Source organism: Paramormyrops kingsleyae, chromosome 1 (genome assembly GCF_048594095.1).
Source record: "Paramormyrops kingsleyae isolate MSU_618 chromosome 1, PKINGS_0.4, whole genome shotgun sequence".
In the NCBI taxonomy this organism is placed as follows: Eukaryota; Metazoa; Chordata; class Actinopteri; order Osteoglossiformes; family Mormyridae; genus Paramormyrops; species Paramormyrops kingsleyae.
In genome coordinates this window covers 27248467-27273621 of record NC_132797.1, presented here as the reverse complement: position 1 = coordinate 27273621, position 25155 = coordinate 27248467, and the positions used below count along the sequence as shown (strand labels likewise).

Here is a 25155-nt window from a genome sequence, read left to right as displayed (position 1 = left end):
AACTATAAACAAACTCAAACCATGTAGGGTGTCAGCCACTTTGGCTAAAACTAAGTAAATTTAAGTGATTTCTTAAAAGGGTCAAAACAGAACCCGGAACATCAAGAGGAAGAGGCCAGACGGTGCACGGAACGGGCTGTAGAAAATGCGAGCCATAACTCGCGTGGAATGTCTCCCACTGTTGGTGCACACTCAGCTGTTCGGGGCTGGAAGGCGTTAAACGCAGGCAGATGGGCAGATGGGCAGCTTGCCACGTGACACTTGTGCCTTGGCGAACATTGGAGGAACAGACCGATCACATAACTGCGTATCAGGTGTCTATCCAGGCTGGAGCGCCATTCCCAGCCTCCCCTTTCCCATTTGTCTGTATTTTGGTCAGGTTATTTTTTTGTTTGTCGATGTGGAAACTGCCCACTCACTCTTTCTTGTCATGTTTCTCAATAAAGGGTTCCTCTTATTGCAATATCCCACTTCATCGCCTCACCCTGTGTTGCTCTCAGATCAGCAGTCAGCGTGTGACTCGATCTCAAAGCAATGTCCACATGGAGCAGTGTAGCAGAAAGCAAAGCTATATTTCTTCCTGTCTTCGTTCTTGCTACTCCTGGCTAAGATCACACACCCCCTCATTGAACCCCAGTCAGTTTCCTTGAATAGACTTGATTTGTACATTGGGGGTGGGAACAAGGGAGGTTGACGTCACCACCCTCTCCAAGCTCAAGGGTGTCGAGGTTGGAAGAGGACACAGAGAAGGACACAGAAGACAGTGGACTGTCTCCTGGTTCCATCCTCCTGGAGAGGTACCTCGCCATGTGTCTGTGTGCTGTGTTACAATATAGACATTTTTTACAAACATCATTTTTGTTTAATATTTTATGGGAATAATCAGAAGTTGGTTTTTTGACCCATAGTGAAAGTAAGATTGGGGGTACTAACACTTCAGTTGTTTCCAGTTTGTCTCTCAGCTGGCTAATTTTATTGATTTTGATGAACAACATGGACAATGGCACCCACCGTGTTGCCATTTTAACATGCCAAAATGGATTAAAGAAGTGTTCTTAATGCATGCTATTTGTGAATGGTATAGGAGTAGTAACTATTTTGTCTCTATCTCACATTAATCACAGTAGATGGCAAATGATAGGATATTACTATGATCAGTCTGCCAGCTCATAAGATAGATAGATAGATAGATAGATAGATAGATAGATAGGATAGATTACATTACATTGCATTCGATAATTTATTAATTCCTAAGGAAATTGCAGGTTCACAATAAAAAGACATTTAGACATTAACGTATTCAGTGACAGACAGTGGCAGCTTGTTCACTAATTTGGGTTTTTGATGCCACATGGGACACGGATCAGTGGTAAAAACATGTGTTCACACAACTTGGAAAGCAGAAGAGGAAATACCAGAGAGGGAAGAACAGGGCAGAAAATTTGCTAGCCCTAAAATGGAACCAGCCTCCGACCTGGTCCCCCTGTCTACTCGCCACATGGAGAGCACGAGGCTTCCTGTGCAAACCTGAGCTTCAGCAGGCGGGATCATTGCCAGGATACAGAGTAAACCCAATGGGATTACATATCCATTCAAAATAGACAGAGCGACCGGCCTTCTTTTAAAATGTCCCCCTCTGTTGGCCGGAGGGATGCAGTGTTGCATGGCCAAACGTGGTGACCATTGTGAACATATTCCGCGGCAGATGAAATGTTATCAGGCTCTTTAACAAGGTTAGTGCAGCTACTGTAAGTACAAAAAAATCCATGAGTGCTGAGCAAAATCAATGTTTGCAAGCGGTCAACATGCATACACATTATCACGGACACTGGAATCTAACGATGTTATGTGAACCTTAATGAAGCAGATGAAACATGGAATCCACGCAGAATGAAAACCCAACATGTCTATCCAACATGAAAACCCAACATGTGTATCCTTCATGCATGCATAAAATGACTGACAGACAACCTTGCATGTGCTGTCATGTCACCATCATGCAAGTAAATACATTTACAATAAATTATTATTACAAATTGATATGACATGCAATTACACTTTTAAATAGGCCTATTCCATCACAAAGTGACCGAATTTCTTGCTAATTTGAGTACTATTATAAAGAATGTGCGCTGTGGGAGTGTGTCTGATACTCCGCCGATGCCTTTCTCTGAAGAAGCGCTAATGGTGTTACTATTTGGCACAGTCTGCTGGGTGGGCTGGCGGGTGGGCAGTTGTGCAAGTGGGGAAATTCGGAAGTCTACGCCATGCAGGGCATCTGCATCACAATCGTCATGCCACTGCAGATCCAGATGCTTGGCCACAGGTGCCCATGAGAAAGCCACACAATCTTTTGGGCAGCTGCACAAGTGACACTGCATCCCTGGGCTGCAGTTGTGGTTTATGGGTTTTTGGTCGGGGCGGGGGGCCGGGTACTGACAGCTGGTCCGTGGCCTGTGTGTGCTTTCCTGATAACACCCCCGGGAACAGTGTTATTTTCAGTTAAGAGCAGTTGGCTCTGAAATGACGAAACATCACGCAATTTTTAAAGTCCTCAACAAACTGGGTTGTCTGGTCTTAATTCATAACACGTTTCAAGATCGTGGTCGGTGGTGTTAAAACTGTGGTAGGTAAAACTTTTCTACGCTGTCATTTTCTATCTTCCGTTTAACTAATTATACTTCCATTCAAAATAAAAGTCCAGTTACACATTTATGTAAGGATGGGCACCTTTCAGTAAAACATCGACCCTGTATCTCGCAAGGTGCCTCGGCGGTCGGCTTGTTGATAAGGACCGCCGCAAGGACTGTCCGTGTTTTTCAGTGCTTTTGCTTCAGAAGGGTCAGGGCAGTGTTTATCGTGTGCGTAGAGAACGAGAAAGGAAAGCTAAATTTAATTAATCTGGTAATCATGGCACGTGTTTCCATCTAAATTTTATTTGGGTGATCGGTTATCATTTTTAATTGCCATTAATAACTTTGACCAAACTTTTCGTGCAGCAGTGAAGTCAGTGGGCGATAAGACTAGTTTTATCTTTTAATTTCGTGAATTCCGAGCTCCGTGCGGGGATACCACTGCACTCGGCGTGTTTCTGACTTTATTTTGGAGCCTTCGGAGCTTACACCAGGTATTCATTTTGCAGCCATATCGCTCATTTAGTACCGTTTAAGCCGTAAAAGTGAACCGAAGCGTTTGTGTCATTGACATGCATGCCGACCCAAAAGGGGGAGGGGGTTGTGGGGTTGAGGTTAGAGAACTTCTGCGTCAAGTTGTTGGGCTGATACGCTCAGCCTGGCATTAAAGGAGCTTTCCCCATTTTTCTGACAGAGGTCTCCTCGAACCGTGTACTCGATCTGTGGCAGATGACGGAAAACGGCGTGGTGTGTCAACGGGGGAAGGTGCTTACCACGGACACCATGAACCCCAACGTGAAGAAGGTGGAATACGCGGTGAGGGGTCCTATCGTGCAGCGCGCCGTGCAGATAGAGAATGAGCTCAAAGAGGTAAGATTTAACGACGTGCATGCATTTAAATTTTTAGGGTAACACATGCCATACGTTTTTATGAACTAATGTTTTGCATATTAACATATATTTGGATCTGAAATCTTTCCAACATTTTGTTCACATCCACATTTGAAAAGGCGAAGGTTCTACTGGCATTAGTGGCCACCTGTGTGAAAATTGTAAATCTGCATGCATTGCTTATTGTTCACTGGAATCCGGAGAAAAAGGCGGGACTGAAAGCGGAGACCCCGGTTAGAGCGCCTTGTGCGAGAATGATGGCTCAAAAAGAGCCACTCTTTTGTTAAACGTTTTGCACAAGTAATTTTTTTAACAGAAACACCTGCGTGTTTGAGATGCTTATCTAAGTTAAATTGTATAGCGCTATTCACATTTCTCCATTTTCTAAAGCTCAGGCGTGTTATGGGTGAACATTGCAGGGAAAATTAGTGTATTGAGTACACCTTCCCCTGTTAAGCTGTTATCACAAGAATTTTGACTTGCCAAAAAAAGTTGAGGGTTCCGATCAACCTTGCCGTGTGTCTTGCTTGTGCCTGAGGGCTGGATGATCTCCTAGCCCAAGGTTCTTCAAATCTGGACCTCGTACCCAAAATGATATTGTTAATTATCACGGTATAATGTAAGTCATTATTTCTTTACTTAAGTGCTTTTTTTGTTACCTAAAATTCTCTTAGAATTACGCTTAAAAAGGATCAGAACATGAAAAAAGGCAAGAAATTGACTGCAAACTGAAATCATATTTTGTTAAATGGATTGCTGCTGCCTTTTTGCATAAGGCATTGCTTTTGTTTGGGTGTTCTGCCATTTGTTTACTGCCTTGTCAAAAGATTGCTACCATAGCATTTTCTGTTAGTTATTTGTTAGTTTTTGCTACTTATCTTTTTCCCCTGTGCTGGTAAATTGCCGTGGTGGGGAGGCTTGTGCGTCTCGATGACCACTGAGAACTTTAGAGGTGGGGGCTGGCAGGTTCAACCTAGCCAGGCAGGTTTCAGTATAGAGACCAGATGAAATTCAGCACCTGGTCCCACGGGTTGCGGGTTGGGCACCACCCCACCGCATAAAACTTCCATCAAGTAACGGAAATGCTACAGTTACAGACCCTGTACTGCACTTGAGCCTAATAAATGGCAGTATAACTTTTTCTGATGGAAGCCCCCAGCAGGAAGTCGGAGGTATGACTCGGGGCCCAAAACTAAAATCCGACTAGGAAAGTGGAATGTCCGCACCATGGTTGAAACCCCAAAACAGTGCAGGTCATCAGCGAGATGAACAGGTCTCTGAGATGGACACCACCTGGGCAGCGCAAACAAGGCCGGCCTGAAACGACCTGGCAGCAAACTGAGATGAAAAAGCTGAAGGAGATGGACCTAACATGGGGTGAAGCAGAACACATAGCCCAAGACAGGAGCAGATAGAGGCAAATCATTGATGCCCTATGTGTCTTTTGGCATGAAAAGGATTAATATGCCAAAATATTCTACATATATAATTGACACTTATTTAAGGATTTATGTATCAAAATGCCCAGCAAACAGCAATATGTCCTGTTTTGGTCAGAATGACATCCTCAAAGGATGTCCTTAGGACATCAAAATGGAAAGGGTTTTTTTTAGGTCCTGAGGACGACTTTAAGGGATGTCCTAAGGCCACCTAGAGGACCTATTATGGACTTTTTAAGGATGTTCTCGGGATCAATTGTGGACATTCTGAACATATTATGCACATTAAACCCATACAGATGCCTTTTTGTAAATAATTGATATTTAACATTTTACCAGTAATGCAAGGGACATAAACAAGGGACAGCCGCATCATGTCGCTCTTTTGTGGTCCTTAGGACATCCATAGGCTGACCCTGTTTATATGAATCCTTCAAAAGAAATCCTTCAAAAACGATTTATTATGACAACTTGCAGGAAGAGCATTTAAATATATATAATTTTATCTAAAATATTTTATCGTCTTGAGGACAGCCATAGGATATCTTTCACGTCCTAAACCGTCGGCAGAAGCAATGAAACCCCAAAAGCAGCCTTGGAGATGGTCAAACTTCTGCTGGCCAAATGGGCACAGGACAAGAACGAGGGTGATAGTCACAGTTTATTACTATTTTTTTAAATAAAGAAATGTGATGCTAGGGTAAGAATGTGATGTGAAACAATTTTATTTCCAGGTAAAACAGAAATGCAAAGCTTGTTAGTTATTGAAATAAAATATTTTTTCTTTAATTAAAACCGACTACAATTTAACGTAGTAAAAAAAGCTGATTAATGGTAAAATCTGGTCCCATATGTATGAAATTTGGAGTCCGTTAGAATACAAACAGTAAATTACCAGTCACTTCATTTGTTTTTAATAAACACATATCAACAAAATATGAATGACATTTAAGATAAACCACATTAACATGCAAGGGTCAAATAAGCTTTTATGTGATTCACAAGTAGTATATAAGGTTTTCATAAATACGTATTTTTCACAAATTGTTCCAGGAGGTTATTTAAAGGTTAGAGTGCCCTTTTGGGCCCCCTTTGTCCAGGGCCCAGGGACAACTGAGCCTGTCCCCCCTCATCCCCCACCCCGGTCCAGATGTCAAGACTGCTTCTCAACCCTGGAGTTTGAGCTGAACTGCCTGTGTAGTTATTTGGTTGAATCAAGTAAAGGTGAACATAGCAGAAGCCAAAGGGGAGCACTGACGGAGGTTTTTGCTTTTCAGATTTACTCCATTGCAGACTTGAAAGTTGATAATTGATAAGGCTTGGTGTCCACGCTGAACATATTCCATCACGTTACCCTTATGGTATATGCTGTTGGAGTGAGGGAAAGCATTGCTGGATTCCTTCTATAGCAGTTTCATGGAGAATGCTGATCCCTTCTAGAATTCCAGTGGGATTTAGCAGATCATGTTCTTGAATTTAATTTTCCTTTTAATATTGCTTGTTTAAGTATTTATAATCCCAGAATTGGGTGAAAAATTACTTTGTCGTTTTTCTGTAATATATTGTCATAAACAAAGATTGCATTATTTATTGTTACTCAGTCTTTTGTCTTGATGCTTTTCTGTTGGCTTGTTGGAAAGTGTTTTTGATTGTCCAGTCGAATGGGATGATTGACAGGAGATTTGATTTGGATGGAATAAATGCTTTTTGAGGCCAGCAGGATTGGCCGTGCCAGGCAGCAGGGGTTGCTATGGCTACCCCTTAGTCATGGTTACGCCGTGTTCCCTGGATCCCGGTGTGCTGAGCCACCGGGCCTTTTCAGCGGACTGTCCCTTAATTAATCTGAAGCGGTTCAATAGAGAAGTTGGCCCAGTTTACCCCTGAGGTCTTCAGAGCAATGAATTCCTGTTAAATTGCAGCAAATTGCTACCAGTTTAGACACTTTCTCCCTGCCTTCCTGGAGTAATGTGTGTAAAGGGTGAGGCCATTTTTGGGCACGCTGGTTAGGTGTTGATTTTCATTAAAGGTCTGGGCTTGGCCTTGCAGGGGTTGGGGGGGGGGGCTCCCCCCCAGTGCAGGGAAGCAGGAACAGGAGCGAGACTCTCATGCACAAAACAGCAGTGGCATTGTGGCAGTCGTAGACCAGAAGAGAGGAAGTACAATAACATGGTGAAACTAGACCTCACTTCAGTGTTCTCTCACTCACTCACTCACTCACGCACATACTGTTTTACTCACAGGGGTGTCTTTTTGCAAGTTTTACTAACCTTCTGTGAGCTAGTGTCCCCATAGCCTTAGGAAAATATCACCCACATGCACACATACTATACCTTCAAGGGGTGGAACAGTACAGTTTTCCCACTGTTTGGCATGTGTCACGGTTTTTGGAGCATGGTAATGGTACGGTTTCAATATTTTTATGTATAAGCAGAAAATAAAAACATCAATGTTTAATTGAACAATGAACTCTTTATTTGTCCAACATTCCATCCAAAAAAATGGCTGCATTACTAATTAGACCTACTTTGTGTGTCTGCTGCACAAAATCAAGGAGAGAAAAACATAAAGATTTTAAAGTGCTTCTCAACTTAGACAAAGCACCTACTGGTTATCAATTCTGTTTTAAATTAAATTAAAAGTGTACATATATATATATATTACCTGTACAGGACTTATTAAATTAAAAAATGATAGTGTAACATCAAGCGAGCCTCTAAGCATTCTGTGTTGGCATTGTCTAACTTTTGACAACCTTGAACTGATTTGACTATTATTTTATATGAGCAGGATACATACTTATATAGGCAATAATAAATGTAAAACAACACAAAGTACAAAATCAAGTCGGTACCGTAATGAGACCCATTTCTTTATAGTGAGGTTCTTTGTAAAAAGATAAAAATGTCAACACTCTCTGAAACTGCTACCAAATCTCACCTTTTTATAAAGAAAAATATAGTAATTTTATTTAACAAGACCATATACCCAGTTAAACATATCACTGTTAAAAAATATCCAATCACAGCACAGTAACTGTAGATAGATCAATATTATAAACTCCACAACCCAAGAGAGTGCAGAATGTTTTTGATGCAGCAGACACATAAATGGGGCAAAAATTATTGTGGCTAGTGGTCAAGTCATTATAATGAAGATGACAACTCTTTTAAAATGAAATACTCTCTTTACTAACAGTCACTATTGCTTTAATACTAGCAGTTGCACAGACAAGGAAACCAACAGTTTACAAAGCATTCTCACTTCACACAAATGAAGCGCATGCATTCCACAGCAAACATTACATAGTAATCACATTTACAGTTAAATACAGCAATACACATATTAGTTTACATTATTTAAAGATAAGTGCAGTGTGGTACAAAGCATGCTGGCTGCTAACCAACCCCATGGCGTCACATTATGTCAGCCAATTGTTGACAACGGGTGGGATCACCGCTCTTACGTCATATTGCTGAAACAACGTTGATTACATATGAACTATGTAATTACCTTTAGTCAAAATTCAGATAGTATAAAACAGCAGATGGCTTAAATTAACATATAATTCTAGCCCTCGAAAATAAGATAACCCCAGTTTATTAGATGATGTTTTTTCCCAAAAAAATACATCTCATATTTGTGCCAATATGTATAGGAAAATGACAGGTGTAATATCGCAGTTCATGTGTGTGTATTGAACTGTTGGGGGCGTACCAAATTATTCAATAATATACCGGGTCCCATTACACCCCTAGTACCTTCACAGTTTGAGTGTGTGAAAGATGAGGTAGCTCTAGTAAGGGATAGCTTTTAGGGCTTTTCATGTAGGTATAAATCTAGCAATGACCTTGATGTTTTTATGACATGAATAAGCTGGTATGGTGTGGCTCTAGATTGAGAGCCAACTGGACACTGGCCAGTCTTGGACAGGACTTCCTCGGCTAGCTACCCAGATGTCTTGGGGGGTTTAAGTGTCATTAGGTCGTTATTATTTACCTCTGTGGGGTAATCCTGTTGCTTAAAGATGGTTGTTAAGGGCATGATTCTGAACCCCAGGCCAGGTGAGAGACACAGGTTTGAAGCCTGTCAAGCACTGCTTCAGTTGACCTAATGTGAACGTAAACAGTGGGAATTGTATTGAGAATTGTTTGATTGACCAGCATAACATTCACAAGTGATTGCTCTAAGACTACACAGAAAGCCTGGCTTCTCCCATAAAATTGCCAAAACAAGTGGCAGAAATGAGTTTCCTTTGCATGGTGTCTGGGCTCAGCCTTAGGATGAGGAGCTTGGACATCCAGGAGGGATTCAGAGTAGAGCCACTGCTCCTCCACATCAAACAGAGCCAGCTGAGGAGGTCAACCCTCTATCTAGGATGCCTCATGGATGACTTCCTGGGGAGGTGCTTTGGCCATGTCCAGCTGGGAGGAGACCCTAGGGCAGACGTAAAATCTCTCCAGAGTGTACTATCTCTCGGCTGGCCTATGAATATCTTGGTGTCTCCCTGGAGGAGCTTACCAGTCACCACCTCCAGCTTCACTGGGGGAATCCCACAGTGTTCCTAGGCCAGCTGAGAGACATAATCTCACCAGTGTCTCCTGAGTCTGCCCTGGGGTCTCCTCCTGGTTGGAAATGCCCAAAGCATCTCCCCGGAGAGGTGTCCAGGAGGCATCCTACATAGATGCCCGAACCACCTCAACTGGCTCTTTTCGATGCAGAGGAGCTACTTTGAGGCCCTCCTGAATGTCTGAGCTCCTCACTCTATATCTAAGGCTGAGCACAGACACACTGCAAAGGAAATTCATATTTGCCACTTATATCTGTGATCTCATTCCTTCAGTCACTACCCAAAGCTTGTGTCCATCGATGAGGGTAAGAATGTAGATGGACTAGTGAATTGATAGCTTTGCCTTTCGCCTGGGCTCACTTTATACCATGACAGAACGGTACAGCGTCTGCATTACTGTTGATGCTGTCTGTTGATCTCCAGCTCCTTTCCATACCAGACCCCATCCGCTCCTTTGCTACACCTAGAAATTCTGTCCATAAATGTTATGAATAGAATCAATGACAAAAGGCACCCACACTCACCGGGAATGAGACTGACTTACTACTAGTGATGTGAGCCAAACTCTGTAGCTGACCCCGTACTCCATACTCTTGAAGCACACCCTGCAGGACCTCCCAAGTGGTATGCTTTTTCCAAGTTCCCAAACCACATGTGGAACAGTTGAGTAAACTCCCATGAATCATCCAATATACCTGTGAGATTGAAGTGCTGGTCCAGCATTCCCTAACCTGCATCTACATTGTTCCTCATGGATCTAAGGTTTGACCAATGGATAAGACCCCTTTTGGAGACCGGATTGGGGCCACAAACCCTGTCTGCCAATCCAAAGACACTGTTCCCAATGTCCACACAATGTTGAAGAGGTGTGTCAGCTAAGACAACTCAACAATATCAATAGCTTTCAAGAACTTGGGGTGAATTTCATCCACCCCCAGAGCCTTACCACTGAAGAGCTTTTTGATTACTTAAGTGACCTCAGCCCTAGAGATGGACAAGTCCTCCCTTGAATCTTCCAGTTCTACTTCCTCCAAGGGAGGTGTATCAGTGGGAATCAAGAGGTTCTCAAAATATTCTTTCCACAACCTGACTATATCCCCAGTTGAGGTCAACAGTTCTCCAAACCTGCTATAAACAGCATGGGTGAAGCCCTGCTCCTCCTTTCTGAGTTACCTGATGTTTTGCCAGAATCTTTTCAAGGCCAACCAAAAGTTCTTCTCCATGGTCTCACCAAACACCTGAGTTTCTGCTTCAACAGCTGCCAAAGCTGCATTCCACTTAGCCTGCCAGTACCTGTCAGCTTCTTCAAGAGTCCCACAAGCTAACCAAGTTTGGAATATCTCCTTCTTCAGCCTGACATCGTCCTTTACTGCTGGTGTCCACCATCGGGTTTGGGGATTGCTATCATGACAGGTGCCATCAACCTTACGGTCACAGCTCCACACAGCTGCTCCTGCAATGGAGTCTCAGAACCTTACGCATTCAGCTTCAATGTCCTCTGACTCCCTTAGAATGCAGGAGAAGGCCTGTCAGAGGTACGAGTTGTAGATCTCCTGGACAGGGTCCCATGCCAGACACTCCCAGCACAGCCTCACTGTGTTTGGATCTACCAGGTCTATCCAGCATCTTCCCCCGCCATCGGATTCAGCTCACCACCAGGTGTCCAAAACATGCGGACGCAGATTCGACGATACAATTACAAAATAGATAATCAAACTGCGGCCTGGGGTGCTCTGGTGCCAAGTGAACTTATGAACATCCCTATGCTTGAATTTATGGACAAACTGTGGTTAGCACAGAAGTCCAATAACAGCACTGTTCGGCTTCAGATTGGGAAGGCCGTTCCTCCCAATAACACCCTTCCAGGTTTCACTGTCTCTACCCATGTGATATCAAAGTCCCCCAGCAGAACAATGGAGTCTCCAGAAGGGGCGCCTTCCAGCACCCCATACAAGGTCTCCAAGAAGGCCGTATACCCTGAACCAGTGTTTGGTGCCTATGAATAGACAACAGTAAGAGCCCGACCCCCAGCACAGAGTTGAAGGAAGGCAACCCTCTCTTTCATCAGGGTAAACTCCAATGTACTGGCGCTTAACCAGGGGGCGCTGTATATAGAACCACACCTGCCCAGCGCCTTTCTCTACGGGCAACTCCAGAGTGGAATAGAGTCAAGCCCCATTCCAAGAGCTTGGTTCCAGGGCCTAAGCCATGAATTGGGATGAACCCAACTATTTGTCTCTACCTATTGCAATTCTGGCTCCTTTCCCACCAGAGAGGCTACGTACATTCCATTTACCTATAAGCAGATTTGGTCACCGACAATCGGTCCGCGAGGCCCCTGCCTTTGACTCTCATCTGATCTACACTGTACCCGACCTCCATAGCCCCTCCTGCAGATGGTGGGCCCACAGGACAGTGGACCCATGTGATCCTTTTGGACTATGCCCAGCCGGGACCCAGAGGTAGAGGCCTGCACACCAGGCACTTGTCCATGAGCTTTCCCCCAAGGCCTGGCTCTAGGGCGGGACTCCGGTCTCCCCAGTCTGGGCGTGGTCACATCTTCCTTTATGGTAATCCACATGGGGGTGTTCTGAATTGCACTTAGTGCGCCCGCTTACCTAGGACCAATTTGCCTTGGGAGACCCTACCAGGGGCAATCCCCCCAGACAACATAACTACATAACTCCTATTATCAGAGAGGGGCACAAAACCTCTCCACCATGATAAGGTGGCAATTCACAGAGGGTCAAAAATGCATAAATTTAAAATTTAGACATAATCCTAATAAAATCAATTTTCATGATATTTTAAAAATTAGTTATTTTTATGACTACACTTAAATGCACTCATGAAAAATACATTTTAAAATTTCTCATTCTTTTTCTTACACCATTTGACACTTTCAGGTGCATTCAGTCTTACCTTTTGTAAAAAATGGTGCAAATTCATTTCAAATGACATGAAATACATGAATATGAAATCTACATTTAAAAAAACCTGATGCATGCTTTTAAAATAAATCTTTAAAAGACTTTGCCATCTTGCCAACCCTTATTTGTCAGTGACTCATATATAAAATCGTTTTGTATGATTGGGGTCATACTGTAAGAGGAGTCATGGTTTACACACAGCGGCAAACCTTATCATTGTCCAATGATGTGTTTTGAATCAGTGTGTGACAGGGGAGGGGGCCAATCAGCTTTCCAATAGGGCCATGCAGCTGTGGCACCGCCCCAGTATATCTCCCTGCTTAATATAAATTTTATGTAATTATATTACAGATGGCTGTTTGTGAGTGGCAGCTGTCCTGTGTGAGGTACGATGTGAAGGTGTAGACAGACATGGATATGCCAGAGCAACTGAACACAGTAATGTGGGGGCATCTCAAATATAACAAGTTTCTATTTTGGGTGGCATATGGCCAGGCTTTGATACACTGTAGCCCAGTGCTTGTGACCCACCAGCGGGAATATCACGTGTTTGAATGTGGGACACTGGGAGAGAGAAAGCTTATAGAGAAAGGTGGGAGGAGTAACAGGAACTAGAGAGGGAGCAGGGAGCAGCTCGGGGGGGGGGGGGGGGTCTCCCGGAAGCCCAGGTCCTTATATAAACAGTGAACCCACAGAAAAGTGGAATGCATTTTGCACACAGGAGACGTGCACACTCTTGTACACACAGCTGTTCTCAGACTGCTGGAGCATTAGTGGGTGTTTCCCACATTCTCTTGTATTGACTGGCTAGGTTTAAAGCCCAACCACAGATTTTTGCCCAATAGAAATTGAGCAGGAATTCTATTTTTTTAATATATTATTATTTATTTGAACACAACGGAGGTGCTTGCAGTTGTAAACACAAACACGCACAGTCTCGTTATATTATTAGCCCTCATGTGGCTCTGATACCTCACACAGCGAGCATATAGAGCAGAAGTTAGGAACAAGGACCTGACAACAGATGTTCTACATGTAATCATGCCATCTCTATTTCCTGGGAAGGTTTACTTGACTGCGAATCTATTTTTAATTTATTATAATGGTTATCATCCATTCATTGCATTGTAATTCTCTTAATTGTCCAATTCGATTTTTTGAATTATGCTGTTCAATATTTGTGCTCATTGGCTTGCCACAGAAACATATGGTCTCCCTTCAAAAATTCAGATTTCGTTTTGCAGTTAATTCTTGTACAAGCTTCTAATTCACAAGCTAAAAGAATGATTAATCTACGCCCATATTACAGCATGGACATATCTGTCCTTGATGACTGTTAAACCAGGATTGAAGATCTCTCTGCTGAATCATTTGAATTATGTATTTAGAAAAATAGTGAATGTGTCCCTACAATTGCAGATGAATCATTGTTTCTGTGGTTCCTCCCTTTCCTTCCACTCAGGGAGTGAAGAAGCCCTTCTCTGAGGTCATCAGAGCCAACATTGGTGATGCCCATGCCATGGGCCAACGACCAATCACCTTCTTTCGTCAGGTGAGCTCCCTGAATTAGGCTGTCATGGTCCACTTTTGCTTGCAGCATTTTGTGGGAATTCCGTTCCTGGATTCCATGAAGATCTGGTCTTTCTCTTCAAGGTCGTGGCCCTCTGCTCCTACTCAAAGCTCTTGGAGGACGACAAGTTTCCGGAAGATGCCAAGAACAGAGCACGCCGTATCCTACAGGCCTGCAATGGGGGTAGTATTGGTGAGTGTGTGTGAGAGAGAGAGAGAGATGGCAGCAGACTTCTGTTCATAGGTCACAGTAGGGATTTCTCCCAGGGGGTGCAAGGTGAAAGAGCCCAATCAGTCATTCTTTACAGGCTACGCCAAACTTTATCATGATAAACAAATTTGTAATAAATACAGTTACAATAAATCATTACACATTAATAGGACTAACACAAGGCACATTTTCAAATATAACTTTGGTTTAACTTCATTGAACTTAATATGCTTATTTAGCATTTTCCTCTGACCAGTAGGGGGTGCAATTGCTACTTTTTCCTTCCTGGTAAAATTGGCTATAATTGTCAAATCTCAGGCCACCTAGTACTGTCGTACTTTGAACAAGATACCTCAATAACTTATCAATATTTAAGACTGTTTGAATAGGTATTGTGTTTCTTAATGTTGGTTTACTTAGAAATCTAAATAGAAATACACTCATTGACCACTTAACTGGCTATAACCACTAGTTATGCTAAAACATCCGGTTCTTATAAACAGAGAATCATGTGACTGCAAATAAATTTTCAACACAGAGACAGGGTCAAGAGGTTCAGTTACTGTGCAGCTAAGCGTGATGACAGCTAAGACAGGTGACCCACATGATATTTAAATGTGTGATGTAATATGTGGTGGTTCCAGCATTTTTAAAATGACCCTCCTGCTGAGATTTTAACATACAATTGGGTCTAAAGGTTGCAGAGAATGGTGTGCTACATAAATAAAATCGAGTCAGGTGCAGTTCTGTGGGAGAAAACGCCTTGTTAATGAGAGATGTCAGAGGAGAGTGGCCAGACTCATTAGAATGAGCAGGAAGGCCGCAAGTGCAAAAATAATAGCTTAGTGCAGTGGTTCCCAAACTTTCTCTGCAGGGCCCCCCTTTTCTAGATAGGAACATTATTGAGCCCCCCCCCCCCCCATTCAAACTACACAGGTTCAGATTCAAACTTTATTTGAAATACAACTCCCTTTTCTAATTGAGCGAAACAAATGCAATTACAAAATACAAATGGTGCAATTTCACCACTGTGGGAGAAAAAAGAAACAAACAATTTAAAATAAAAGTCCAGCATAAGTTTGAAGTTATGCTAATGTAGATTTAACATTCCCGTTTATTCATTGGCGTACACAAATTAAAGTTTGTCTTACGATTACCGCATTTTGTCAGCGGTTATAGCACAAAGTGTACTGTACTGTTATGTTTTCCATGGCAGTGTCTCATGACTACACTGGCACTGTCACAGGACAGCGCTGCACTGTACTGTTACGTCTGGCATGCACGTATTGGCAGTGTCTCGTAGTGCAGTCTGACTTGGCGGATTGTCCCGTGGCAGCACGTTGAGTGCCACTGAAGGTATATTCATCCAAAACAAACCAATATTCAATCATTAGCAATTTAAGTGTTAATGGGAGTTCTGTTCTTAATCATCACTTTGTCTTGTCGTATTTATTAGGCTATATTAATGGAAACGTAACACGCGGGAAGATGTGAACGTGATTCATACTGTTACTTAATGACAAAAAAAAGAAGTTATGGCAACGAAATGCTATTGTTTTTCAGCCAAAGACGCTTCCTCTAGTGGTACATGCCAGTTAGTTTAGGCCTAAGTTTGAATTCATATTTGATATAGAAACTATATCGTTATATTAACTTCGCAAACCGATTTTGAATATTTTAAAGGTTAGAAATATGGTCACAAAGAGTCACCGATGGCATGTAACTAGCTTATTAGGGCAAAATACTAATAACCTAGAGTCCTAGACAGCAATATTCTTAATTGATTGTCTTTTGTCTAGTCGCAAAACCATCCGTGTTACAACATCAATTATACAACATATTTAGTTAATTTCTTTAATGTTAATAGCTAAGAACCACAGTTCTTAACTTTTACTAAACTCATTTCTACTAGTAGGAATCAAGTTATTTCGACTAAGCCGTAGACTATTGAAAGACAATTTGGCTTGCCATATACGCATGGCGTTTTAGTAAATGCTGTAATAAAAACGCCTCTGTAATTAACTTGTACATGCAACATATTGTTTGCATTGTAATGACCCTTTTAAAATAACCTTTCTTAAAAGAACACAGAAAACTAACCCATTTAGCGTGACAATCTGAAGTAACTGGCATGTACCACTAGGGGGAGCGTCTTTGGAATACCTATGATAGCATTCGTTACACATCAGGTTTTCAATCGTTTTTTTTATTAATGAATGGTAGATATTGCATTCACGCTCTCTCAGCAGTGCATGCCAGACGTAACAGTACACTTCTGCGCTGTCCTGTGACAGTGCCGGCGTAGTCACGAGACACTGCCTGTACGTGCGTGACACTGCCATGGAAAACGTAACAGTACAGTTACAGTACACTTCGTGCTGTAACCTCTTCTCCATTTTGTTTTTAATGATAACCGCAGGTTTCAGCCTATACTATAGCGCAAAACAACAGTAAATCATACCGATTAATTGATAGTCTCCCTGCACTTCATGTAGAAAATTTTAAACCTGGTTTTTCATGATATGGTCTGGCGCTGCAAAACGTCGTCACGCATCACCATGTCACATGGTACAAAAACCTTGCAAGAGGAAAACGACTTAAGACAGATCATACAGCACCTCTCAGCCGGCTGAACAAACTGGAACAGCCTCCGTGACGACACAACTTTGCCCTTATTGGCTGAAGAACGTGACGTTTGTATGACGTTTGTATCCCAGGAAGTTCCGATGCGTTATCTGCTATTTTTCCCAAATATCACGTAAAGCAGTGGGAACTGGTTTTCAGTTAATTTACCTGGTAAAATAAAGTTTAAATAAATTACATAAATGCTCTAATAGTACACGTAAGGTAGTGGTTTATTTATTGTTAGTTACTGTAATGTTGCGCTGCTTTATTTGTTTAATCGTCCAGTCTGTGAAGAGATTGTTTTAGGGTTGCACATGCCCCTGAGGCTATCCTATTGGTGCGCCCCTCCGCAATACCTCTGCGCCCCCCAGTTTGGGAACCACTGGCTTAGTGCTACAGCAATGTGCAGAAAGGTTCCTCTGAAGACAACTCCTCTACCCTAAAAGTGATTCTGGAGACAAAGGGGGTCCTACCTGGTACTCCGTAGGTGTGCATAATAAATTTTGTGCCTGTGATCAGAAAATTGCTGATTTGAGCCATAGCCACATGTCTGTGGGCCCTTGAGTAAGGCCCAAAACCCCCAACCCCAATGGATGCTGTTGCAGGTGGCTGCCCTTTGCTGCGACGCTTTCTCTCACGTACATGTGCGTTATGGAGAGCAAGATGGGTTAGGCCAGGGGTCGGCAACCTTTTTAAAGCAAAGAGCCATTTTTTCCTAAATATCTGAACCAAAATTTACAATGAGCTGCCATGGGTAGAGAAGGGGGTTTGAGGTACGATTTTTTTAATGTGATATGGGCATATATGCATTTAACACAAAAAACAAACGTTCAAGTTCTTACAAAAAATAAAGAAAACTAATTTTGGGGGGCATCTCAGTTTTAAATCACTCGGACGCGTAACACCACAAAGGTGACTAATGTTACAACATTGTTCAGTTCTGTAGCGATAGTCGTCACCCTCAGCCCTTCTTTCGTTCGGCTCTGCAATCGTTTGCCCTTTACTCTCCTCTTCACTACTGCTGTGCTGACGAGCAGCGCAAATGTAGTCACAACTCAGCTGGCTATAATATGTAAACCGGAGAAAATATAATAATTTTTATGAAGACCTGTGAAGGCGTGGTTACGATTTACTACAAAAAGTATATGAAAGAATTAGGAATCCCAATAAATGTTGAAGCGTACATCCAATCTCAGGTACTAAAGAAAACTCCGGAATGCATACCATTTAACCAGAGACGTACTCTCTTTGAGGAAGATCTAAATGATGCCGTTAAAACATCACAGAAGCGCGCGATGGACTGCCTCATTCACATAGGCTATAGCTAAAGAAATATCTAAATGAAAAATAATATTAACCCATAAATACATGATTTATCTTTACGATAGTATTATAATTATGTTAAGACATTGTATTAAAATGATGTGAGAGGGATATAGGGCTCTCGAAGGAACAAACAGGCACGCTTAGGTTCACTCGGAAACACTTTATTACAAGTAATACAAGACAACCTCACATTAAAATCAATATCAAGATATTAATTAAAGGCAATGCAAAAATAACCTCGTATGACAAGCGATATCAAATTGTATATATCATACGAACGAATAAATATATAGAAAAGGAACGATAAAATATAGAAAATGCGAGTTGTTTTCACGAGCGGTGATAATTAATCCCCACAATCAATAAGCAGCTGCTAAAACTATTTACACTCGGACGTGCCGGTGACCGTAATCGTCCTCGAGTTCATCCTAATGCAGATATGAACACGTGAATGCGGCTATCGTTCTGAGAACTTCTCAGTGAGAAGATCCGCAGTCACGTGGTCAAAGATGTACACAAAGATGTACACTAGGTGTGTGCCAAGTTTTGACTGGTACCTTTGACTGGTCATATCTTTCCTAGGGGCCTACAGTGCCAGTCAGGGTATAGAGTGCGTGCGTCAGGATGTCGCCCGCTACATCGAGAGAAGAGATGGAGGCATCACCTGCAACCCAGACAACATCTACCTGTGCACGGGTGCCAGCGACGGGATTGTGGTAGGCGATGGACTGTCTTCCCCTGACACTGCGGGGGAGGTCTCTTGGTCTGCTTTTCATTCCCAGCTGTTATTCATTTTGTTTATCCGTTTGTGTTATTGGTGCATTTTACTGGTATTTAGATAGCTGGTGGTGGGTTCGTTGCCTTACACAATCCTCCCCTCCCCCAGGCGATACTGAAACTTCTGGTGAGTGGCGAGGGTCGGACCCGAACAGGGGTCATGATCCCCATCCCCCAGTATCCCCTCTATTCCGCCGCTCTGGCGGACCTCGGTGCCGTCCAGGTGAGTTACTACCTGGACGAGGACCGCTGCTGGGCCCTGGACGTTAGCGAGCTACGACGTGCCCTGGTGGCTGCCCGGCAGCACTGCAGCCCCCGTGCACTCTGCGTCATCAATCCTGGAAATCCCACTGGTGAGTCCTATATAGGCATGGAGCTGGTTTAGTCTTCTATATCAGTGTTTCCCAACCAGGTCTTTGGGGACCTGCAGACAGTCCACGTTTTTACTTCCTCTGAGCTCCCGGTAGGGAGCAAAAATGAGGACTGTCTGGCAGGGAGTTGGAAGGGAGCAAAAACATGGACCATCTGTGGGTTCCTGAGGACTGGATTGGGAAGCATTGTTCTAGAACACCAGCATAAGTCCCTCACTCTACTGTAGAGACCTGCGCGGGACGGATTTTTTAGTCCCGCTCCAGCCCGCTCCCGCAAGATTCTGTCCCGCTCCCACAAAAAATATATATTATTTTCTCCCGCTCCCGCTCGCAGTATTCAAGTTCTGTCCCGCTCCCGCCCGCAAAATCCCGCAGGTAAACATATAAGTAGTTTTATTTTTACCGCTTCGTCCCGCTACTCTGTTATTTGTTTCACTTGCTTCCCTTTTGAGTATATATAAAAAAGAAACGGAAAATAAACAAATATGTTTTGTTTTATTTGAGTTTAATTAAATGGAATGATGAACATGGACATGAACGAGGAGCTTTTCAGAACATGCCATCCCGTCCAAGCACCAGCCTGATTCCTTCTTGGGGTGTCCGGTTACGTCCCCCGGCACTCAGAGCGCGGCAATTGTAGTTTCTGTAGACGATTCGCCTGTAAATTGTTGTTATTTTAATTTAGTCGTTCTTGTTGCTTTTGAGGAGTAGATAAATAATAGAGTATTTTGTTTTTAATAAATTAATTTTAAGATAATTCCATTTTGCGGGAGTCCCGCGATTAATTCTATTCTCCCGCAACCCGCACATACATGAGGACCTTACCGCCCGCACCCGCATTCACCCATCAAATCTTGTCCCGCGCCGCACTCGGTGCGTTGGGTCCCGCGGTACTCCCGCAGGAGTGCAGGTCTCTACTCCACTGCTGGTTAGTACAGAACCAACCAATTACCACTTTCGAGTTTAACATTAGTCTGAGAGAAGTTTTCACTATGGTTTAGACTTCTTCCATAAATACCCACTGTGCCACTGTGAATCATCAATCATCATGTTCTTTGGTCCAGCCATGAGTCAGCTGCCAAAGTTCATATAATGTCTAACTTCCAGAGCTAGAGTTGTTCCTGTGTTCTTGTAGGAACGCCTATTTTCCACTTGTGTACATGACTGTTTTTCTGGGTCAGAACTGGGGTTACCAGTCTGATCCCAGATGGGTCAGTACCACATGTCCATTTTATTTAACTGCTGTCTCTCTCTGTCTTTTGCATCATAGGTCAGGTCCAAAGCCGCCAATGCATTGAGGATGTCATCCGCTTCGCTGCAGAAGAGCATCTCTTCCTGATGGCTGATGAGGTGACTGTGACATCACCTTTTTTTTTGTCTAATTACACTATACAAGCTGATGGCCCTCTGACCTTCTCTGTCCTCCTTGCTTTCTGCTACTACTTTATAATCTCTCATCCATTCTTCACATTATTTAGTTGTCAAACTTATTTCCAAAGCCACTCATACAGCCAGATGTGTTTTGGGCCTAGAGCCTACAATGTCATGGTTGCCCATAGGGGTGCCCAATTAAAAAAAAAAAAAAGGAGTTTGCAGACAATCCATAAAATTATCTCTATATCTAAGTATACTTAAGTAAACACCCATAAACTTGACCATACTACCACTTGGGTTGTAGACCCCATGTACATGAGCAGAGGATGGATTATGGATGGACTTGCCTTGCTTTCAGGTGTACCAGGATAATGTGTACGCAGAGGACTGCCAGTTCCACTCCTTCAAGAAGGTGCTCTATGAGATGGGGCCAGAGTACTCGGACATCGTGGAGCTGGTCTCCTTTCATTCCACCTCCAAATGCTACATGGGAGAGTGAGTCACATCAGCCCACCCCCTCCCCCCCATATACAGTACACACACACTATGCATACACCCATTTCAGCATTATTGATGGATGGTGTTTCCATGGTAACCATAACTTGTCTGCCCCCCCCAGGTGTGGTTTCCGGGGAGGCTACATGGAGGTTATCAACATGGACCCGGAAGTCAAGGCACAGCTGACAAAGATGGTTTCAGTGCGGCTATGCCCACCCGTGCCGGGCCAGGCCCTCCTCGACCTGGTGGTGAACCCTCCCCAGCGGGACGAGCCCTCCTACAGCACTTTCATCGAGGTCAGGGTGATGGATCCAACATCTTTCCAATTATGGACCCTTCTCGAGTCTTCTATTTCTAGAAAAAGTGACGGGACGAGTGGTAGCCATGGAACTTCATACTTTTCTTTGGGTAAAGGCACTCGATGAGCCTTTTCAAAGCTCAGTACTGAGACAGCTCTTTTGAGAATTGTCAATGATCTCCTCATGTTGCTAATGACAGTGCTCTTAATATTCTCCTTCTCCTAGACCTAAGTACAACATTTGACACAGTAAATCACAAGGTATTCATTTCCTGTACTCATAGCCCTTCTCTGGTTAAGGTCATACCGCACATACAGGCAACGGTTTTTCACTCTAGGCAAACAAGTCCTCTGACGCTCCTCTAAAGAGTGGTGTCCCTCAGGGATCAGTTCTTGGCCCCCTTCTCTTTTTAATTTCCCTCTTGCCCTTCTGGTCCGATCATTTGTAGCCATGGCCTTCACTTTCACTGCAACGCAGATGATATTCAGTTATATGTTAGATCGCAATCCCCCATCGAATCCCCTCCGAAAACACTAATGGCATTCATCTCAGATTTGAAGTTTGGAATGGATGGCAACTTTCTCAAGTTAAATAATGACAAACTGAAGTTTTCGTGGTAGGTTCTAAATCCTCATTATCCAAAACATCTGACTTCTCCGTCTGTATTGATGGTGTGTGCAATAAACCTGCTACTGTCATCAGAAATCCAGGACTACCACTTCACCCATCACTGAACAATCTCTGGAATTCTCTTCTTCAATCTCTCTGTAATTGCTCTTCATCTGACTTAAAGACCTTCCTGTTTAATGAGCATTTCTCTTCTTAACTGCTTAGATGTCTTTTTTTCTCTCTCTGGGTTTATGAAAGGTGCCATGTAAGTGTAATCTGTTTATGATTATTGTAAGTTTGTGGAAACGGGCCACATGTCCAAATTTATGATGCAAAGAAAAGAAACTGCATTTAATTTGTGATCAGATTTGATGGGACTCTACCAAGCGTCTTTATATGTTTATATGATACACTTGGCAGAACAATTAAGTGTGTTTTTGGACGTTTAACGTGAATCTGCACGTTTCCACATTTAATATAGATGAGCGTGTTACTGCCTGGTGATCTCTCTATCTGCTCATTCTCCCATCACCCCCCACCCCTGCTCCCTTTCCTACCTGCCTACAGGAGCGAGCAGCCAACCTGCGTGATCTGGCGACGAAGGCCAAGTTGGCACAGGAGGCATTCAACAGGATACCAGGCATCACCTGCAACCCGGTCCAGGGGGCCATGTACTGCTTCCCCCGCATTAGCCTGCCGGAGCGGGCAGTGGCAGAGGCCAGGGTATGCCCCCCCCAAGCTACATGCCCTCTGTTGCCCCCCACAAGAGGGAATTTTTACCACCACCTAAACCACATATTTGTGTGGGGACCCCTAGATGGCCAGAATCAGTGACTCCGCTAAACATTGCATGAATGTGATCCTTATTAGGACATGCCAAAGTAGCATGTTTTGCTAACTAGCTAGCTACGAACTACTCTCTCCAGTCACTATTATAAATTTTTTTATTTTTAAGATTTTTTAATATTTTAGGAGGGGGGGGGGCAAAGTGACTTTTTGATTCGGGCAGCAGGAACAACAAACCTACCCCTGCCCCCCACTACCCTTCCTACCTGCCCTAAAGGACACAAATTTAGCACGCAGTGATAAAACGATTCCTGTCCTGCATCCCTCCCCAATCAGCGTTATTCTTGTGTCACGCACATTGATGTCCCCCTCTCCTTGTGCATAGGAAATGGGCCAGGCCCCAGACATGTTCTACTGCATGAAGCTGCTGGAGGACACTGGTATCTGCCTGGTCCCAGGGAGTGGTTTTGGACAGATGGATGGTACCTACCACTTCAGGTACATGTCCAGTCACATGGCTGGTGACCTCCTGTCACCCTGTTGATAATAAATAAATAATTTCCAAGAAGCAATAGTGTCATTTTGAGGTATTAGGCTATAGAGGTCCAAGTTCTTCGACTGCCACCCGATCTACAGTGATGTGGTCCTGTTTGCTTCATCGAGCCGTGACCTGCAGCTGAGTGTGAAACAACCAGGATGAGGATTAGCACCTCCAAGTCTGAGGCCTTGGTTCTCAACCAAAAAAGGGTCGATAGAATCCTCTGGATTGGGGATCAGTTACTGCCTCAGAGAATTTCAAGTATTTCAGGGTCTTGTTCACAAGTAAAGGAGATGGGATCAGGAGAACAAGAGGTGAATCAGTGCAGAATCAGCAGTTATGGGGACGCTGTACCATTCTGTAGTGGTAGAGAGCTGAGCAATTTACCGGTTGATTTACGTTCCTACCTTCACCTCTGGTCATGAGCTTTGGGTAGTGACCGAAAGAATGAGGTCATGGATACAAGCTGCAAAAAATAGTTTTCTTTGCAGGGTGTCTGGGCTCAGCCTTATAGATAGGGGGAGGGGCTCAGCCTTATAGATAGGGGGAGGGGCTCAGAGTAGAGCCGCTGCTCCTCCGCCTCGAAAGGAGCCAGCTGTGGTGGTTTGGCCATCTGTCTATAATGCCTCCTGGACAGCTCCCTTGGGAGGTGTTTCAGGTATGTCCAACCGGGAGGAGGCCTTGGGGCAGACCCAGGACACACTGGACAGATTATATTTCTCCACTGGCCTGGGAACACCATGGGATTCCCCCGAAAGAAGCTGGCTGGGGAGAGGGTAGTCTGGGCATCCCTGTTCAGACTGCTGCCTCCGTGAGCCGGACCTAAGCTGTAGAATATGGATGGATAGTTGGTCCAAGTTCTAAAGCACTGATCCATTACATGTGAAAATATTACCTACAATTTCTGGTGTACGAATGTACAGTATGACTAATGTCAATGCATAAAGCATTCAACCAATTAATGTATGGCAAAAAACAGCAGCTAAGATCAAGATTAAGATCGAGTTTTGTTAATGTCCCCTGATAGGCCTTCAGCCTCCTGTCAATGATGAATAGCACTTGAGCACGTGTATCCAGTAATGACAGCTTGCAAGGTGCTAGAGATCCCCCCTCCCTATTGTGTGGAGAACTCAAGCATACAGGTCTTCTCTACCTTTTTCCCAGGATGACCATCCTACCTCCCACAGACAAGCTGAAGATTGTGCTTGACAAGGTGAAGGAGTTCCACCAGAGCTTCACGCAGCACTACTCCTAGTGCCCCCCTCCCAGCTCCCCCACCCTTGGATCCTTGGCAACCAGAAACCTCTTGTTGAGCCAAGTTGCAGTCATCACCAGGTGCCTTTTCGTAGCTCTCATAGTGGCTGTGGCTCAGGTTATTACATTCTGCGTACATCACCAACCATGCCTCCTGAAGTGGAAGAGCAGCTGGTTTTAGTGGTATGCTACCTGTGGGTCTCTGTAGGCAATGCAATTACGAAGCAGTCAATGGACAATGGATTTAACAGGGGATGAGCTGCTTGCTAAGGGCTATTCTACAGTTTTGTGCTGTACAGGCACTTACAGAGAATGTTTTGCGTAATAGTTTTCATATTGACAGTATATTTTATATTTTAAAAGGTAGACTGGGTGTCTTTTAATGAATGTGTTAGAAAATATTAGTATGTATTAATCTCTATTGTTTCCTGTCCGGAAGGATGGAGGTGTTTGTGAAC

At 43.5% G+C, this 25155-nt stretch overlaps 1 protein-coding gene across 3 annotated transcripts; it reads left to right on the top strand.

Moving 5' to 3' along the window:
• Nucleotides 1-658: 658 nt before the first annotated feature.
• On the top strand, nt 659-24983 carry LOC111850175 (alanine aminotransferase 2-like). Of its 3 annotated transcripts, none has more exons than XM_023823805.2 (12): nt 659-797; nt 3328-3503; nt 13923-14012; nt 14114-14222; nt 18774-18907; nt 19078-19321; nt 20610-20689; nt 21072-21208; nt 21333-21507; nt 22687-22842; nt 23291-23403; nt 24608-24983. In XM_023823805.2, exons 2-12 carry the CDS (start codon nt 3363-3365, stop codon nt 24696-24698), a joined length of 1470 nt encoding a protein of 489 aa, XP_023679573.2. In that variant the 5' UTR covers nt 659-797; nt 3328-3362; the 3' UTR covers nt 24699-24983. The 3 variants fall into 3 exon arrangements, with proteins under 3 accessions (XP_023679573.2, XP_023679571.2, XP_023679574.2); XM_023823803.2 differs by lacking the exon at nt 659-797 and adding an exon at nt 2488-2626; XM_023823806.2 differs by lacking the exon at nt 659-797 and adding an exon at nt 2791-3127.
• Nucleotides 24984-25155: the final 172 nt, after the last annotated feature.

What these genes read in the sequence shown, in the direction of transcription:
- LOC111850175 (XM_023823805.2), top strand. Translation starts at nt 3,363, where the DNA reads ATGACGGAAAACGGCGTGGTGTGTCAACGGGGGAAGGTGCTTACCACG. An exon ending in CAATCCTGGAAATCCCACTG is followed by an intron (nt 19,322 to 20,609) that starts GTGAGTCCTATA and finishes TTTGCATCATAG; the next exon opens with GTCAGGTCCAAAGCCGCCAA. An exon ending in TCCAAATGCTACATGGGAGA is followed by an intron (nt 21,209 to 21,332) that starts GTGAGTCACATC and finishes TGCCCCCCCCAG; the next exon opens with GTGTGGTTTCCGGGGAGGCT.